The sequence below is a fragment of the Pseudopipra pipra genome, chromosome 2 (genome assembly GCF_036250125.1).
Source record: "Pseudopipra pipra isolate bDixPip1 chromosome 2, bDixPip1.hap1, whole genome shotgun sequence".
NCBI lineage: Eukaryota > Metazoa > Chordata > Aves > Passeriformes > Pipridae > Pseudopipra > Pseudopipra pipra.
Genome location: NC_087550.1, coordinates 15404985 through 15424461, shown reverse-complemented (window position 1 = coordinate 15424461; position 19477 = coordinate 15404985). Strand labels below are relative to the sequence as shown.

The 19477-nt window shown below is 40.6% G+C and overlaps 1 protein-coding gene across 4 annotated transcripts in view; it reads left to right on the top strand.

The window, feature by feature from the left end:
* APP (amyloid beta precursor protein) overlaps positions 1-19477 on the top strand; it is a 204243-nt gene that overhangs the window by 145772 nt on the left and 38994 nt on the right. For all 4 annotated transcript variants that reach the window (XM_064644010.1, XM_064644008.1, XM_064644009.1 and 1 more), the window contains 3 exons: positions 1065-1223; positions 11748-11876; positions 13919-14018. In XM_064644010.1, the coding sequence (XP_064500080.1) occupies positions 1065-1223; positions 11748-11876; positions 13919-14018 (388 nt within the window). The remainder of the gene's footprint in view (positions 1-1064; positions 1224-11747; positions 11877-13918; positions 14019-19477) is intronic.

Below are 19477 nucleotides of genomic sequence, written 5' to 3'. Positions count from 1 at the left end.
GAAAACTCAACCACAACCTTGCCAGCTGGGGCCCCAGTTAAAATGTAAGGGGTGCTGGGTGTGATGTAATTTTAAAACCTACTTTCATGGAGATTCAATGTTATTCTCTGCTCTTGTTGCTATTTTTGTTTCTAGCTGTTAGTGGCTGCTGAGTGTCTCTATACTTTGCAGCCAGTCCCTGGAACAGCAGTGCAGGACTTGTGACTGCACAGAGGGGTAGAATTTCACTTGAGTTTAGATATGTCTTCAGTGAGAACTGAAAACTTGTTTCCTGCGGGCTCCTATCAGAATTTAGGCTGTGATAAACTAATACGAGCTGCAGGACCTAAACTCAAAGCAGAGATGGAAAATGTGATTTAAGGAAGGGATCACCATCAGTTTTATCTGAAAGAAACCCTCAGCCAAAAATTATTTTATCCAAAATTATACTATAATTCAAAAATTCTGACAAGCCAGACACCCCTTGAATCCCACTGTCAGATATTATTCAGTACTGCTGGAATGATTTCAGGGCACAACTATAAAAAGGAAACATTCAGAAGCAGATTGGTTTGCACGTTAGATCCCACAGCTTTGCTCTCTGTGCGTATTACCCAGTCAGTCTTTTCCTCTGTTGGAGTAAGTTTGGGCTCAGTTTTTCTTCCTGGTGGCCAGTTTATAAGGAAATTATAGTGACTGTGTTCAGGTTGGACATTTTTCTCTCCCCATATAGGTTTACTCATGTAGTCATGATGGCAGGGGTGTACACTTGTCAGACTCCTTCCTGCTCTTGGCACAGTTCTCTAGTGCTGAACTTTTGTCTTGAGGCAAACAAAGGATTCCTGAACATGTCAGGAATATTTCATTTTATTATTAGATTAATAAAATATGACCAGATGTTCTTGAATACAGGGTACTGCAGTTCCCACTGAAATCAGTAAAAGGTGCATTCAGGGCAGAGTTCCTGGGAGCCAGACCAGATTGACATGGGGAAAGATTTTGGTGGTTCGCAGACAGAGGTGCTCACGTCTGCTGGTCTCTGCTGATGTCTTCACTGTTTCTGTTGTGACTGATGTTTTTTTCAGCATTTCCAGGAGAAAGTGGAATCTCTGGAACAAGAAGCAGCAAATGAAAGACAGCAGCTGGTGGAGACTCACATGGCCCGGGTGGAAGCGATGCTGAATGACCGTCGCCGCATTGCTCTGGAGAACTACATCACAGCCCTGCAGACTGTGCCACCCAGGGTAGGTGTGATGCCACAGCCTCTGCAGCTATTCAAAATCACTGTGGTTGTCCTGGGGGAAAAAGAGGTGTGCCCAGTGCAGTCCAGCTATGGAGCAGGGAGTATGTGTCCCTGTGCAAGAGCTACTACAGCAGTCAGTTTGCATAAATGCAGACACAAGCATCTCCCGTAAGTAGCTACAGATGGATAGATACATACGTAAAGGTACTTAAGCAAATGATGTGGAAGTGATTTGGCTCTCAGAAATTGCAGCTGTTCACAGATCCTGCAGGAGGATGATGAAGTGTCCCTCCAAGTGATGCACAGTAAGATGTCAACATGGAGCTTAAAGATGAGGGTGGTTGTGATTTTCTGTTTTGTTTGTTGAACTGTTGAAGTGTTTGGTGAAGAATCTTCTGAGAATTGTTGGATGGCATGAAGACACACACTAGCAATTCAAAGTTGTCTGGTTTGGATGTGATGGCTTTTGGTGGGTGTAAACATTTAAGTTCAGAATGAGGATTTAATGGAATTTTTAATGACTTCATATCTCATATTGTGTTCGATACCACAATAACTGGTCAGTGAACTCCAGAAGAAGAGAATCTGCAGAGTGGAAAAGCTGTAAAAAGTTTTATATACCTCTCACCTTGAACACTTCCTAGATGGAAAACACATTGTTACACTGCTGAGTATTTTAGCGAGTTTGGCCTCACAGGGAATTACATCAGTGTGACTAACCTGCTTAAATTGTGTATTTTAAGTGAATTTCCTTCTGCAGAGAAACCTGCATATTTGGTGAGCATGGAAAAGTGATCATCATCTTAGTTCTTTATCATTATCATCCTTGAACTTTTTTCTCCACCCCATGGTGCAAAACTCTCTTGTTTTTACCATGTCTGCCAAGTCAAAGGAAAATCTTTTACTCAGGTAAAAGTGTCATGGGGAGACTTCACGGTAGTTGTGTGAAGAATTAATGTCTATTTTGCAGTACAGTAATTTGTAGAAGATGAAGCCATTCTGTGTGAAATTGGAAGAGGATGTTATTTGGCCTGAGTGTGATTTGCTTACTATAATGTCTGACCACAGTGAGGGTAGCGAAGGGCTTGGGCTGATTAGGGGACAGATTAGCAAGTTAAAGCTGGGATGCAGGTTCCTTTAGGAAACTGGAGTCTGCAGCTCAGAACTGGGTGAGGTGAGAGCATGAACTGGCTGCAGGTCATGTTTGCTTTCTTGCAGTTGGTTTTGGGCTATTCACTGGAGGTGGGGTTTCACGTTTGGCTTTATAGCTAAACTCTCCTGCTGTTAAGTTGAACATTGTGCAAATATAATTCTGTCTGAAAAGTAGCCAAGTAAAATGATTTGGTTTCAAACTATGTGTGGATCAGGCTTACAGCTTGGTTCTGCAGGTATCTGGGGTTGTGGAAGAGGATGATGGGGACCACACATAAGAGCAGAGTGGTCTCTAGGGCTGCCAGAATGTGCTACTTTATTCCTAGCACTAGGGAACTCAACCTTTCATGTTTATGGAATGCACACGACACAAAGTGAACTTCAGCTGCAGAAGTCTAAGGGACAAAAATGTTAACAATGACTTTGGGACCAGAAGAACTTGCATTTTGTGCTTGTGCTGCTTGTAGTCAGCTCCCAGGACATGAAAATTAATGATACATTTCCTGTGCCAGAGGGAGAGCATCAGGCCTGAAAGGCTGTGTCCAAGAACATGGCTTGATACATGACTCCAGTAGAAGTTTTGAAGGTACTGTTGGAAAGACTGAGGTGCATCCTATATTGAGTATATATCCTCTATATATATCCTACAAAAGCTAATAATTCTGAAAGGAGCAGGCAGCAAGCACAGAGGTAACATGAGCTGAAGGTGCTACCAAATGGGGACTCATGTCAAAACTGACAGGGGTGAACAGTTTAGAAAATAGTATCTTCAAACAAGTCCTTAGTCAGTTGTGCTGATGGTCCTGTCCTTACCTTGGCATTTTTTGGTTGTGTGCTCTGTAGCTGCTGACAGTTGACGTGTGTGCCCCTGAACTGCTGGTCAGGTGTGGGCCAAAGCCCATAACAACAGTGACCTTGAATTCAGCAGGAGGATTTGTCTGGCTGTAGTGTGAGGATGAAACATGGGGAGTGATTGATGATGGCTGAACGGCCTAGTGAGTTAATCCAGTCCACTTACTGCTTTGCAGATATGGAGCCAGGAATCTGAATACACTCTGAATCCAAACTTTGGCTGCATTGCCAAAGAGAAAATGGGATTAATGGAAAATTCAGCTCTGATAGCCTAGCTATATTTTGCTCTGGCAGTTCAAACCTCCTTTCACAGCCTTCAAGTTACATGGTTTGCTATTAGTATGTTTACTACAAAAGTAGATTCTGAATATTTAAAGTGATAGAGTCTCTTTCTCTAGACTTGTAAGGGCAGAGTCTAGGTTTAAATTAAAAAGTAAGTTAGGCTTTTTTATTGAAGTGTTGCACACAGCCAGGAGGGTTACCCTAAGTCTGGTGTGTATGAGTATATATACATAGATGTGTACGTGTGTGTGTAGAAAGAAGTATTTCCCATGTGCTGTTTAATAACTTGGACCTATTGCCTTTTACTGAATTTGAACATTTCCCAAGATTTATTGGACTTCTGGCAGACCACTTGAAGCAGCAGGATTTCATTTTATTCTTGGATGTCTAGAAAGCCATGACCACTCCTTGCCTGCAGATCGGTTTCCATATGTGCACAGTGAGTCTGGCACTCCTGGTGTCATCAGACTGATCATGGATGTGAAACATGATTCTCCTTGAATGATGAAATCCTTGACCTGCTGAGACCTCTTGTTTTCTGTATGTGCACAGATCATGTGGTGCTTGTGTTCAAGGGGTAGTAGGCTCTTCAGGGGAGCTGAAGAGAAAATTCTCTGTCTGGGAAAGTCCCTGAGCTACAGACAGAGGGAACCTGGAAGATTGTGTGAGGAGAAGTGTCATCATTTACTTGCTCCTTTGGAAGAGGCTTTCCTTGTAGGATAGCAGGATATGGGACTAGGGGGATCTTTGTTCTTGGACAATAGGATAGTCAGTACATTCTTGCCTAGAAAATCAGCTCTTTTCAGTGCTGTTCTGCCTAAAATACATAAGGCTGTGAATCCTTTATGAATAGCTTCTGTACCAGATCAAAAACTGTAACTGCAGGGTTTTTTTGTGTGTTACATGGATGATTGCCCAGTGTCAGAGGTGTGCCTCAGAATACCAGTCTGGGCAGCAAGGGAGGCAGGGAGCACACAGAGAGGAAATTGCATAGCTTCAAGGTCTATGAGAAAATGAATTTGAGCAAAACCAAATATTTGTACTCCTGTTCTCAGAAGCACTGTCATGCAGGCTGCCCAGAAACTTAAAATTTGATCCTCATCCTTGATTCCTGATCCAGCTTAGCTGTGCTGCTCTACTTTGTTGCCTTTGAAAATGGGGTGCAGCTGTTCAGTATCCAGTGTCAAAATACTGTATTGTTTCATCCTGCTTGATGGGCTTACTACAGAAAAGGAGGATTAGTGGCAGCTGGAAGCAATATGCCTCTAGTTTTTTAAACAGTTGGAAATTTTCCCCTTCATTTTGCAAGTTAAATGGGGGAATTCAAATCCATCATTCTCTGTGAGGAGATTGATTCTGTAATTTGCTTGTATTCCCTCTTTCGCGTGCATGTCAAATTTTGGTGGATTTATGTCTCCCTTTTTAATCTTTGTTGGTAAGAGAGGCACATTCTCCGTGGGAAGCTGGTGGTGGGGGACAAAGAGAAGCAAAAAAGAAATCCAGCTCCTAGTGATGAAATAAAGGGTTTCAGAGAAGGAAAACATACAGGAAAACTTTGAAAGGTAATTAATTAACCTCCTTACTTTGCGCATAGATTAAAGCGAGCGTATAATCATTAAAATCACCTTTAAATGCTTCTCTTCTAATTCAGCAGTATTTTACTGAAATGTAAATTCTTGCTGAACAGAGCAGGATCATTAAGATCAACCCTAGCATTTACATTAATACACTAGAATTTTTTCCATGTGTTTGGTTTTGGTTTTTTTTTCTTCAGAATTTCGCCTTCAGATTTTGTTCTGGTACCTTTGTGCTGTGGGAGCAGTTTCTGTTCACAAGAGAGCACAGCACGGGTTGAAACTAGTCAAGTTTGGCTGTTTGGTTAGGGAAGAGGAATCTGCAGAGGGGCCCATGCTCAGTGCCTCAGTGTTTGGGAAGATCAAACCCCTTCCTGAGTCCAACAAGGTTGCTGTGGAAATATGCAGTTGGAAGGAGGCCAAAGCACTGCTGCTGATCCAGAGATAAAAATCCTCCTGTGCAGCAGGAAAGAACAGTCCAGCTCCAATACTCTACCCTTTAGCTCTGCTCCTCCAAATCCATAAACTTCCAGCTGTGGAATTTCTCACATACTCTTAACTTCGTAGGATTTTTGTGAAATAGCATGGATTTCAGCTCGTTTTAAACCAAGTCAGATTTCAACAAACATGGTCACCTAACTCCATTTTCCAGCACCTTTTGAAGCTTCTATGTGACTAAATCCAGAGTGTTGTGTTTTAAACCCTGCGAGGTTCGTTATATCTGGAATTAAGTATGTTAAAAGAGTGAGCAGAAACAAAATTTGTCTTAATTTGTCAAAGTTCAATACGTTCAAATACTGAAAAAACAAATAATATATTGAATCAAATACTGTTTTCATTTTATTTGGCCACAGGAAAAGTCCTTAGGAGAGGAGGCAAATGGAAGTTTTAGGTACCACTGTAGCCATGTGTTTGTGATGTGTGAGGTGACAGGTTTTGTTATAAATTAGCAGAAATCATGAGAAGGCATCTTTAACTCCATGGGACAGGTAGCTGGATAGTGGTTTAGTTGTCTTGCCTATGAGTAAAAGTCTTACATTCATCCTGTCCAGCCTTTCTTTAATGTTTCTAGAGTTACTCCTCTTGTGTGAAACATGACCTGCTAGTTAATAATGTAGCAGGTAAAATATACTGAATGTGGTACACAAGGTATTCCTAATAGTGAATGAAAAGAAGCAATTGTTGCATATTGCAGGAGCAGTAATCAGAAAGGACTGCTGATTGATTTTTCTCTCAAGGCAAGATTAGCACAGTGCAGCATTGTGAAACTTTCCTCCCTGATTTAGAGCGAATTTTGATCAAAAATGACAAGCCAGCTCCAAATTTCCCATGGAAGTTCCATGGCACAGAGCCAGCAAGTTGTATTTTCAAGACACAGAAGTGCTTTAATTTTTGTGTGGTTTCTCTGTAGTATTTTGGATTTCCATGAGGAGAGTCTAATTTAGATTTTAGCAATGCAAACTGTATTTGATGTTTCCATTTTCCAAGCTCAGTGAAACTGTGCTGTTTCATCACTCCCTTAAAACCTGAACTAGCAGACTAGGAGCAGTGTAGAGATCATTGTGGGGGAAAGCATCTGCATGGTTGTATATTCATAAGTGTGTGTATATATGTAACTTGCTAGAAACTAGGTTTGGGACATTTCAGATCTCCTGTGTGATTCCTTTATGAGGGTGGCCTTATCTCAATGCTGATACCACTTGAGATAAAGACATTGGATTACAGAGTCAGTGGGTATGGAACTTGCCACCAGGTAGCTCAGAAGCCATGAGTGTTTTCTGTTTCATTTGGCTTGTGCCCTGTGCAGCTGGAAACCTGATAACCAGCTTCAGGACTGCCTGGTTTAGCTTTCAAAGCAGGGGGTTGCAGTACAGGTACCTATGCCCTGGTGCATATATACATATATATATATATATATATATATATATAAAATCACAGAAAGAACTGTCTTCCAAAAAAGAGACAAGGCATATTCTCTACAGTTTTATGTAGAAAATCAGTTTTTAGTGGTGCATTGTCAGCCTAATTAGTCTATGTAGCCCACATACATAGCCTGTGAACCTGTCCACTTTGTACCAAATGTATTGAATGCATGCAAGTCCCAACATACTCATGAAAACTATATGAAATAATATTTTGACAACATTCTCTAACATAAAACAGGATTTTAAACTGACAACTGAAATACCTGCAGACACGAGTACATCTGCGGGGACTGTCACGATAGCTCGTAAAAGGGCTGTAATTGATCTGTGCTGTTTTAGTTAAAAAGCAAGTGTTTGAAACTGCTGAGAAAGGGGAGCTTTGAAATGAGTTTCATGGGAGCAAATGGCGTGACAGTGTGTGCTTAAAATAGTTGGAAGCACATGATGGTAGCATCCACACTGCTCCATCCTGGATCGGCCACCGCACACCTGCGCGCACACGTTTGTGTCTCTTCCTTCTGCATTTGCCTGAATAGCGAGTGTGTGCCATGACACTGGATTTAAGCTTCTTGCCAGCCAGTGCAGTGTTTTGGAGTCCTCAGTAGCCAGTATTATTCCTCAGTGAACAGCATTGCTAATGAAATAAAATGCATTCTGATGTGGCGCTGGATCCTGTTGCTTAGGAAGTCACTGGCCATTCCTGTCACTGCCTAAATCACAGTCATCAACATCATCAGTAGTATCCTGGCTGCTTTCAGAGGAAGACTGGAAAAAAAAAGAAAAGGAAACAACCAAAAAAACAAGCACAAACCACTGAAAATAGTGGAATTACTTCATGAGGCTTAGGTAGCCCCTGGTGGCTGATCCAAGTTAGTTTATCTGTGAAATGATTTTTTATTAAACATGCACAGTTTTCCCTGGCAAAAATGCAGCACCGTTTCACGTGCTAGACCCAGAATTTTTTAATGAAGTTTGGTGGTCAGTACATTATTTATGAGGAGCAAGAGGTGCCAGGCTGGCCCAGGGATGCGTCAGCCATTTGTTCTTCTGCCATAGACAATGTCAGAGCTGAGGCCTTGGGAACTTAATTTAGCTGAGAACAGCATAGCTTTCATTTATAATTTAGTCTGAAGGTTCTGGCCCAGGGTCGAAGTAATAGATGGCTGTGAATAATATAATGGCTTCAGACATGGGGTCTGACTGCATCTCCTCAGCCTGTGGTGCCTTTCCCCACCTCTGTGCTTGACCTTGGCTGTTCCTTGTGGTCCCTCTGTTCCACCATCACTGGAATTCACATCTCTGCTTGGTGTATTAGATTTTGGGGCAGATCTTGCTGAAAGTATCTCTGCAAAAAGTGTCTGCATGGGTGGGATTTTAAAGCAGAACCAGTTCACTCAATAGTGACATTTAAAGGAAAATATGTATGAAGTACAGTCCAGAGGCAGGACTTGAGGTGAGGTACTTTTGCTGATCCAGGAATTAGTTAAAACTTTGCGAGCAGCAGTAGGTCTTACAGTTCTCAGCACTGAGAAGAAAACGATCAATTAATTTTTTTAATATTTTTTTACTTTCTAAGTTACATTCAACTGTAGAATGTGGTCCTTGTTTGTAGTAGCTTCCACACTGGGGTATGCAAAGCAATGAGCAATGTCACAAACTTTTAGGCCATGTGAGAACACTAGATCAGCATTTAAAACATGCATTTGGACAGTTTTAAAAACAAAGCACAAACTCTCTATGTTTATATTCCTACACACAGCAAGTTTCTATTGTTTTGAGGTGGTTTTTTTTGCTTGAGAAAAAGCAGTCTCTGCTCCTGTAAGTAAACACCTTGCATTTAATATTCTTTCTGCATTGTCCTAAATTTGAATTATGGATTTCTGCTGCCATCACAGGAAGATTTCTTGGCCAGACATGCTAGAGGCATGCATTCATTTCTCCTTTATAATGATAATTTTGGGATGCTTCTCAGTGTTATTAAGACACTTAAGGTGCTTTGGGCTTGGGCCCAAGTGACTACTGCTGTTAGTGGTATTTGACAGGTATTTTCAAGATTGTTATCCTACTAACAAGCTACTTGTAAAGTTTCCTGTAGATATTGCAGTGAATGCAAACACACTCTAGGAAAACAAAAGCTATTCTCTTCTGGTTTTAAACACTGTACTTAATTTGGAATATCTCTTAAAAAAATAGAAATTAATAATTTTCTCTCTAGTCTGCCCTAACCTGTTACCTTGATGTGTCTTGGGAGCAGGGAAAGCTGAATTATCAGGAAAGGTAACAAAAACCTCTGTGTTCAGAATTTTCTTCTTGTTATTAAACCTTCTGGTCTTCTAGCCTTCATTTCTATAAAGCTTTATAGTTGGCATTTCAGTAGTTTGGCCATTACCACAACATTGTGAGGATTACTCGCTTTCCAGCATTTGTCCACAGTTTCTTGCAGCATCATCCAAGGGTACTTGGCTCTGGGGGCTTGGAGTTACTTTCCTCATGAGTGAATTTTCTGTCATGGAGCCACTAAATTTAGTTCTGGGCAGGAAATGGCTTCACATCTCTATTTCTGTCTGACAGATCTTCTCCAAATAACCTTTGGTTTACTTTCCTCAGACATATTTAAATCCGTTGCTTCTCTTAAACTTGAAGAGATTTGGAAATCTTTGAGCTCCATAGTTTAGTATTCTTCTCTCATGCAGATGTTAAATTAGTTTAGGCTCTATATTTTTCCGTGGATCTAAGTCTTAAAACTTCAACTTCGCCCACAGTTATTCCTGCTTTGGAAAGCTGTGCACAGAGCCTCTGATACTCATTTTGTCACTTCCACACCCTCTTCCCTGTGTCACTGCCAGTGCCCAGACCAGCTGTTCACCACTTCTGCTCATTCTTTAATCTGCTGCACAGTCAGGTCACCTTTCCCTGTCTTCTCACTGCTTGGCACCTTCAGGTAGGATGCACAAGCACAGCACCACAAGTGGGAATGGAGGGAGAGGGAGCCGATTTCCAGAATCCACCATAAACTCTGAGTTAAAAATGAATGTCTTAGCTGGATGCTGGAGAATGCTTCCTGTGTTGGCACTCTACTATTATGCAGAGCAGGAAAGTACACAGGAATACACGTCTTAACCTTCACTGTTCTGTCATCAGTCTGTGTATATTTTCAAGATCCCTTCAGCTACACACCTTGTCTTTGTATTCAATTGTATGCCTTAAGGCATATATTTAATAGCTTTTACTAATTAAAATCACTTGCAATATAAACATAGATTTAATATTTTTACAAACTCTGGCACCTAAGCTGAGAAACTTCAGGAGACCAAGAGGGTCTTTTCTTAGGCTTTTCAGTCAGTTGAGTGTTCTGGATGTGTATGTTCTGTACCTCAGGTTCCTTTCCTCTTTGTTTTCTCCCCAGGGGGAGTAGCAATAGTGACAGAGCAGGAGCGTCTTGATTATTTTTTTTTTTTCCTCCTTAAAAGTTTTGCAATTGAGTCTTGTGATTATTCATGGAATCACAGAATATCCTGAGTTGGAAGGGACCCACAAGAATCATCCAGTCCAACTCCTGGCCCTGCACAGGACCATCTCCAAGAGTCACACCATGTGCTAGAGAGCATTGTCCAAACACTTCTTGAACTCTGTCAGGCTTGGTGCTGTGACCACTTTCTGGGAAACCTGTTTCAGTGCCCAACCATCCTCTGGGAGAAGAAACTTTTCCTGATATCCAACATAAACCTCCCCTGACTCAGCTTCAAGTCATTCCCTTGGATCCTGTCACTGGTCACCACACAGAAGAGATCAGTGTCTGCTGCTCCACTTCCCCTCACAAGGAAGCCGTAGCCTGCAATGAGCTCTGCCCTCAATCTCCTCTTCTCCAGGCTGAACACACCAAGTGACCTCAGCTGCTCCTCGTACGACCCTTCACCATCCTCATGGCCCTCCTTTGGATATTCTCTAATAGCTTAATGTCTTTCTTATAATGTGATGCCCAAAACTGCACACAGGACTTGAGGTGAGGCTGCACCACTTCAGAGTAGAGCAGAAAATTCCTTGGCTTAGTAGTGCTTTCACATGGTCTTCCATGCAGCTGTTGGTCAGGTTATTTTCTGGTTTGAATCTAAAAATGTGCATTCTGTTTACTGTTTATAAAATTACCAGCTGTAATTTTTTTGTTGCTGAAGTTTAACTGTAGTTGACAGATGTTGATATTGGTTGAGTATCCAGCCTAATAGACCACATGTGGAGAGTCCTTGAAATGCTTCCAATAGCATCCAGGTTTCAGCAGATCTTCTGAGAGGACTTTGCCTGGTGGTGGTGAAGGTTGCAAAACTGGGAGCTTGGATCATGTGGGCTTCCTGAGGTGGGGGAGAGGAGAAGTAGAATCTTATGGAGAGAATGGAAGCAAAGCCCAAAAGAAATGGATGTTGGGTGTCCATTAACTATCATGGCATTTGCTGTCTTATTGGGCCAGTAGTATAGCAGTCAGACAAGAAAATGCAATAGCTAAACTTCCACTAATGGTTGTGGAACAAACCTGAACACCCTCCCCAGGAACCTTACCTGCTGCCTACAACTGCTGTTATAACGGTGCCTCCTGGCTAATGGGTTCAGTGAGTGGATGCTCCTCACAGCAGTCAGACCTGCTGCAGGCACAAGGGTCTTGGGATGGCTTGGGATACATCTCCAGTGCAAGGAAATAAAATATGTGCTGTTCTAAACTGATGTTTTTCCCCTGTTTCTTTCCTGTAGCCTCGCCACGTGTTCAACATGCTGAAGAAGTACGTGCGCGCTGAGCAGAAGGACAGACAGCACACCCTCAAACACTTCGAACACGTCCGCATGGTAGACCCAAAGAAAGCTGCCCAAATCAGATCTCAGGTAATCCCCACTGAGGGTTAGTGTTTGTTCATAACCACTGTGAAATTTCTGTCCACCTACTTTTTATGAACTACCCGACTCCTTTCTGTGGACAGCTCTATGTGCAATCAAAAATAATCTTCTCTCCATCAGATTAGGGCAAAGAGATGTAGTAGTGTGGGTATGATTTTTCTTCTGAGAAGAACCAGAAAACAGGTTTTCTGTCTATCCAGACAGCGAGTCAGTCATGGACATTTCTTGAGGAGCCTTTCAGAGCATTAATGCTGAGAGCCTTAATTAATGCTTTGGTAAATAATACCTCTGGGAAAATGTCAGTAGTAGATTTAGCAACCACACATGGTTGTGCTTCCCTCAGCTGAAGTGGCAGAACAAGAAGTCCTATAGCCACCTGACTGCAACCAACCTTTCTATAGTCATTGCAGAGGTCCTTGCAATGTCTATAAATGTGATTGCTGTGATGCACTTGAGTTTAATGTGTTCTTTTAAAGTAGACACTGTAGTTCATGACATTTTAACTGCTGAATGTTACTGCAGTACTCAATGTGTATGTTTTGGAACAGCTTTTATGTTGTCTTCATAAATCATGGAGGGTAAGAAAGCAAGAAAACAAAAACCCCAAGACTGAAGATGAAGCTGGCTTTCAAAACCGCAATTAAAATTGAAGGCACAATGGATAAGCTGTTAAAACAGTATGCTGTAATCTGTGGAGTTTGATGCTGTTCCCTCTGCAGGATTCAATGGCAGGCAGTGTTCCAGCCACAGTTTTTGAACTGACTGGTATTGCTAAAAGCCAAATCAAAACCATGTACATTCCTGAATGGCAGATTAGATTTCTCAAATATCTGTTTCAGCCAGATGTGTACATTCAGATCGTGCTGTCTTGAAATGGCTGGAGTTAGAAATGCACCCTTCTAACCATCTTCTGCTGTGACCGTTGCCTTTGTCTTGTTCTAAGCATCTAACATGACTTAGTTTCTAAGTTACTGGATTGTTTAATAACAAAAACCAATGCAGGTTGTGTGGCAGCACAGGTGAATGGAAACTGATACTAAAAACAAGAAGTGAAGCTTAGTATGCTGTTATAGGAATGAGTATTGATACAGAATCTTTGTTTCTTGAATTGGTCAGAAGGTTGGGAAATACAGCCTGGAGGATCTGTTTGTGAATTTTTTTTTTCAGTGGAAAATAAAAACCAAAATATTTTGTTCAAAACCGTAAATACTCTATTTGGATTTGAAGAAATCATACTGTTCTTTCATTAAAATTGCTTTCTGCAACACATTTTCCTTTTTAGGCCTAATTACCCTGTCAGTCTCATAAGTCTTTTAAAATGCACCTCAAGTTCTCTTTCTACTGAAGACAGGTGATACTTAGAAGAGTACCCTGGGCGAGCATTTATCATGTGATGTCGTGACTCAGCCCGTAGCAATGTGAGGGCACCTGAGGCAATGGAGATGTAATCACATGAGGCAATGCAGTAATGCTTCTGGGTAGAAATATTTTTGTTTTCAGCTGAAAATGCTGGCAGATGTTTTTACAAAGCTTTTTTTTTCTTCTTCTCAGAGAGCTGTTTCTTTTTGCAGTATTGGGATTTAATAAATAAGTAAATGAAACCAAACAGCTGAAACACTTTGGTGCAGCAGTCGTTGCACCTCACGTGGTTTGCGTGTTCTGTGAAAACTTAAGGGTATGGGCAAATGTAAATGGTGTTGAAAGATGAATGAGGTTGTGGATTTCTGCCACAATAGCTGCTTGTGTACATGCTCTGCCCCACAGCAAATGTAAATCCCTGCTTTAAATAACTGCATTCCCATGGGATTTTAGGTAGTTGCTGTGGAAGAGCATCTAGAAGCTATTTTTGTAGCAGCTGTAGGAGAGAGGTGAATTTTGTAATGGATTTGACAGTTTCAGTACATAGAGCATACTGAGATCATATACCTAGAACAAGTGAAAAAAATCTTGCTTTCTATAACCTATAAAATTTGCGATAATGTCAAATTATCCATAGTATTCCTCTCCTTAAAATACTGTTGTTTCCGTAGGTTATGACACATCTACGTGTGATATATGAACGTATGAACCAGTCTCTCTCCTTCCTCTACAACGTGCCTGCTGTGGCTGAGGAGATCCAGGATGAAGTCGGTATGCAAACTATTAATGTAGAATCAGGAATATGTTTCTGTGATGAGAAATTACCACCAAAAGCTAAAATACATCATCTCATTTTTCCTATTGATACACTGTCCCAGCTGAAAAATAGAGTAAACTTGCCAATGTTCTTAAATTTTAGATTAAATTATAATGAACATTTGGAATACAAATCCTGTATAACACATGCAGTGTGTTATCACATTGTTGTAAATGCCTTCCCTGAAATATGTTCATTGCCATTTGGAGCCTCCATGCTATAGGGATATAGCTCTTGACAATGAGATTTAGCAAATCCTTCCTGGGTTTGGATACTTAATTTACATGATAAGTGTTCACATCATTTGATGTAGATGTTTTGGAAATCCTACATCTAAAAAATTAGTTGCAGACCCAAGCACCCAAGAAAAGTGTACGTATCAACTTGACAGTAGCCTAATGGTCATGGATTTAGTTCTTGGTTAGTTGGGTAAATGGATATCTCATTTCCTCTCACACGTCCATCACATGAGCTGGGCTGTGGATGAATCAAGTAGCAACAGTCCCATGCTTGCATCTTCCCTGAGTACTGTCACAGCAGATAGCTGTGAGGGAGAGTGGCCCTTCCTTCCATCCAGGTCCACATTGCTAACATGACTCTTTAGGAAAAATAACAGATGGTTAAATGTAAAGGCCGGAGGTGGGACAGCCATTGTCTTTGGAACAGCTTTTTTCACAAGATGTGAATGGCAATTAATGGATTAGTTTCACAAATAGCCAGCCTCAGCTGACTAAATAAATTATTGATTTCTTTAAAACACAAGGGAGGGAGGCATGCCTCTGCAGTAAGGATTAGGATACATTTAGGACAAAGGGAGGGGATGGACAGGGAGTAGCAGTGGATTCATTTGCCCAGAGCATAAGTTAGGAAGGAGATGTGCTTCTACTTGTGAGGTAGCTTGAGAGGGCTGGGGATGAGATCAGGAAGTTGTGGAAGGGATTGGGAGGAAACAAAAAGATAACTGGTTAGAAATTATCCTTCCCCATGTGTTTCCATGCTCCACAACTATAAGGCACAATCAGCAGTCTTAGTCTGCGGGTGTAGAGTCATTTGGGGAGGAACAACATCTTATTGATCATTTGAAAGCATATTATTTCTGTAGCAAAGAAGATGTCAATACTATTAGGCCTTTGAGATGCTCAGTTTGTTTTCCTTTTGCACTGCTATCATTCCCTTCAGGTTTTTGCTTCAAATTTCAATTTATTCTATTCTTGGTAGCGTTAATACTTGTTGGTGAGGGCATTCTTCTAAATTTTCTTCTCCTTTCTAAATAAGGAAATAGAATGGTAATTTCAGAGTCTTTGAAGTGACATGAGAGCAAAAGTCTATTAACTGCTGAGTGGTTTACAAAAATCTGACTCCTAATTGCAAATGTGATACTAATTTTTTTGGGGAAAAAAAGAGCCTAAAATTAGTAGGATATTATTTCCTAATAAGATGAGAGCAGCTAAGAAGTCTCAAAGAAAACATCTGTTACAGTCTCTTGAGTAGTTTTTCCCTACCTTGATTTTTTTTTTTATGGTTTAGACTGTGCTAAAAACTATTCAAAGCATTGCAAAGGTTAAAGCAATGAAAATGAAGTTCTCACACTGGGAGTTACTAAGCAGCGCAAATTAAAGCACTATCAGATCTGGGTAAAATATCAGATCTAGATAAAACAGTTCTCAGTTATGAGAAAAAAGCCCAATGTCTTTTAGTATCATCATTCTTCTCATAGGTAACATTGTCTGTATGCTTGGTTTTACATGTTGATTTTAATGGAAGTTTATGGAGGTCATTCCCATCTGTTAAAGGAGATATGATACTATTCTTCTGCTTTTGAGCACTGATTAGCCTGACTGAAATTCTTTTCTGAAATTATTGAGTTTCTGAGTCTCTGTACTCTTTCTAAACCCATGGAAAAGGACATCTATTACAGCTGAAGAGTCTGTGGAGAAGTAAAATTCTAATACAATTGCACTTTGTAGCATTCCCAAGAAATATTACAACTCTCATCAAAAAGACAAATGTTTCACTAAATACCTTTTGTTAGAACCATTGACTTAGAAATTCTGAGTCAGCAGAAAAGTTGAAAAATACCCTAGGTAAAAACATCTCACACACAGAGTGTCTGAATAATAAATTGCATGTAAGGAGACATGGTTGAAAATAGTTTTAGTTCATTTTTTTTGTGCATTATAGTTTCAGTTTCTAGTTCCACTCTTTACTGCAGAGTTCTTCATGAACAGTTTTCACCTTCAGGAATGAACTATCTTTGCTTTAGAAGGCAGAGCTCTGACAAGGGTAGTTTTATCCTAAATTGAACAAGTAGCTCTATGAGCAGGAAAATAAATGAGATCTAATTTGCTGTGAATTTATACCATGGTTTTAATTCCTCTTACATCTAATAAGGTGCTGGGTTTTTTGACTAGATTTTTCTCATTGCCAGAGATAGTATGACCTGTTTTGCACAGTTTCTCCATAGCAGTCATTGACAAATTTGAATCTCAGGTCTTGGAATTTATTTTTTTCTTTTTTTTAGAAACTAAACTAGGAATACATGAAAATTTCCCTTATGTCTTACTGGTAGTCCATTGCCAAAGGTTCATCCATGAGTAGTAGGTGGTGTTCTGTCACTGAAAGATAAATGTGCTTGAAGGTGCACACTTTTAACTCCTGTCTGCTCTATTTGAAGTCTTTCTGCTGAGCAGTGAATTTGAATTGTATGAGGTAGGTTCTGGAGTTACTCCTGGGGCATAGAAGCTGTGTAGAGAATGTTTTCTTCAACAATCTGAAGATTTTTTGATTAATGCTTGGTGATCAGATGAATCACAGTGTAGCAGTTGGACAATTGAAGTTCCCTTTAGAAATACAGGCTATGTTTGAAGTTCCTGCCTCAAAAGACAGGTTTACAGCCATAGTTTTAAGGTGTAGAATCCAAAACATGAAATTCAGCTTCTGTGCTAAAAGCAGGCTTTTATGCCTTTTAAAACAGCCTTTTCTTGTTATTTCATAAATCCAGCAGAGATGGTGGCAGGAAGTCAGGGTAAAATTTAAGAGTTGTACTCCTTATCTGCAGGTTTTCATCACCAGCTCATGTCCACTGGCTTTAACAGTGAGTGTTGTGGTAGGAGTACATGGATACGTGGAAAGACCCACAGCACTCCAAAGGGTAGAAAGAAGCACTTAAAGTGAGGATTTTCCTGCTAAGCATTTGACCAGTATGTAGTGTGCAAATGCCCCATTAGGGTGACAGGCTGGTATTGTAGCAGCAAATTCCAGGAAGGATACTGCTGGCTGTGCTTTATTCATGTTGGGGCAGATCAAAAAGGGCCAGTATGAGAGTTGCAGAAGGAAGTCTGTCTACCATGACTGTTCTGACAAAGCCTGGAAAGCATAAGCAGGTCACTTGGGTAGGAGGCCATTTGGCATTCTGGCTGCAAGTGATTTCTCAAGGGACAGTGATGCAAATGTGCTAAAAACCAGGTCACTCTCAGCAACTGATGTAGTTCTTGGCGTTAAGTGGGGCTTCTCACGAGCAGGAGTATGCCCCAGGAACAGGAGAGTGGCACAGAAAATCTGAGAAGATACATTTATTTGCACGCTGTAGGTATTTGCCTACCGAGGTATTTGTACTCACCTTTTCCATCTGGTAAATCTCATATACTGTTTAATATGTATAGAAGCCCAGAGAGAGCAATATCAGGCTTTAAAAGAAATCAGCAGGTCCTTTGAACACATCCTGCTTTAAATCCTTATTTGATTAGACTGCTTATCCATGTATGTAAAAGGCAATTTATTGCTGGGAGTGGCACAGCAGGCACAGCTTCTGAATCAGAAGCTACGTCAGAGCTTTGTGCATCAGCCACATGGGCAGGCAGTGAACTGAATTTTTAATTCTGTCTTTGCTGCTCATTTCCAAACTGATGTCCTTGACTCCTTCTTTTCTAGCCCACCACTGATAAAATATTCAGCACTGTATTATACCACAGTAGTATTTTACCTAAGATCAGAAATACTCAGTTATGAGCAATAAGTAAAAGAATATGATTTCTTCAGTCTCTTGGCAAATAAAATCAAGCTATTGTTATTTTATTATTCTGTTCCACTCTGCCTGTCCTGTTCTTCTGCAGCATGTTCTGGATGCCACACTAACATTACATAGCTAGAAGAGAGGACAAACCCAGGCAGACCCCAGATCACTGCTTGCTTTCAGATTCATACAGTGTGCTATGGGTCAATTATTTGTGTGCCCCAGCCTAGCATGACAAAATTTGAACAATACATTTGAACAATACATTCCTCTTGACATTTGCTTTACAACTTCCTATGAAGATTTTTGTAAGTATTTTTAGAAAAAGGACAAGCTACAGGCTAAAGATGTCTGAAGACTTGCTTTCTTTTAACCCTTCCTCTTTAACCATCAGACCCCAATACCTGCCAGTGGAGGACCAAGTTAGCGCCGCCTCAGCTGGCTCTGGTCTTTCAGCATTTATTGGACTAATTGGTGATTTCTTTTTTCTAGCTGCTGATTCTGACCTGTAGTCCATCCACAGCCTTTTTACATTTCTTACCATGAGTTGAATGAGGATGCTGTTCTCCATTCATTCTCCTCCTTAAGGAGTTTGAGGGCATTAGTTGCTTGCTGCAGGCTAACAGTCCAAAACAACCACCACTGTGGCTTGAGGACTGATATTGCAAAACAGAAACAGGCCCTTGGGGGCTTTGCAAAAAGTAGTTCTGTGTCTGTCCTATTTGGTGCCATTTCTTTTGTGATTTGTTTTCTTCATCCTCTTCCTTAAAACCTACATTTTGAATATTTAATTAGTAGTGTCTTTCAGACTGCAGTGGGACTTCTCAGTGCCTCGTTTTTCTGTAACTCAATTCCTTGTACTTTCTGTCTTGAGATTTAGCTGAAGGGAAGAATTCTACTTTAAAAACTACATAAGATCTTGAAGCAATGCTTAGGATTTCTGAACCTTTATTTGAAGTTGGGTTGCCATACCAAGATATCAGAATAATAAAGGAAAGTCAACATACATTTAATGTGTCAATAGCTTGTTAAAAGGCTGTTGAAAGGTTACTAAGGGGTATTCAAATGAGATTGTACAGAATGGTACAGTTCATACCAAGTAAGAACAGTAATTACCTTATGATTCAATTAGACTAGAAAATTTTTGAAATTTCTTTTTGCTTGTGGAGTTCTAGCAGTTCTAGGCTACTTCATGGGACCCAGTTCTAGTGTTCCTCTTAGAGTAGAGGCAAAAGTCCTGGTAGCAGTTGATCGATGCAATAATGTCATGCATCAGTGTGGTTATAATGCCTTTTTTTATTTTTCCAGTGAAGTAAAACAGTGTTGTTGAAGCATGGGTAGATGAATTAGCACTCTAGGATTTATGTGTAGTGGGACAAACTAAGTTCAGTGAACTGGCAT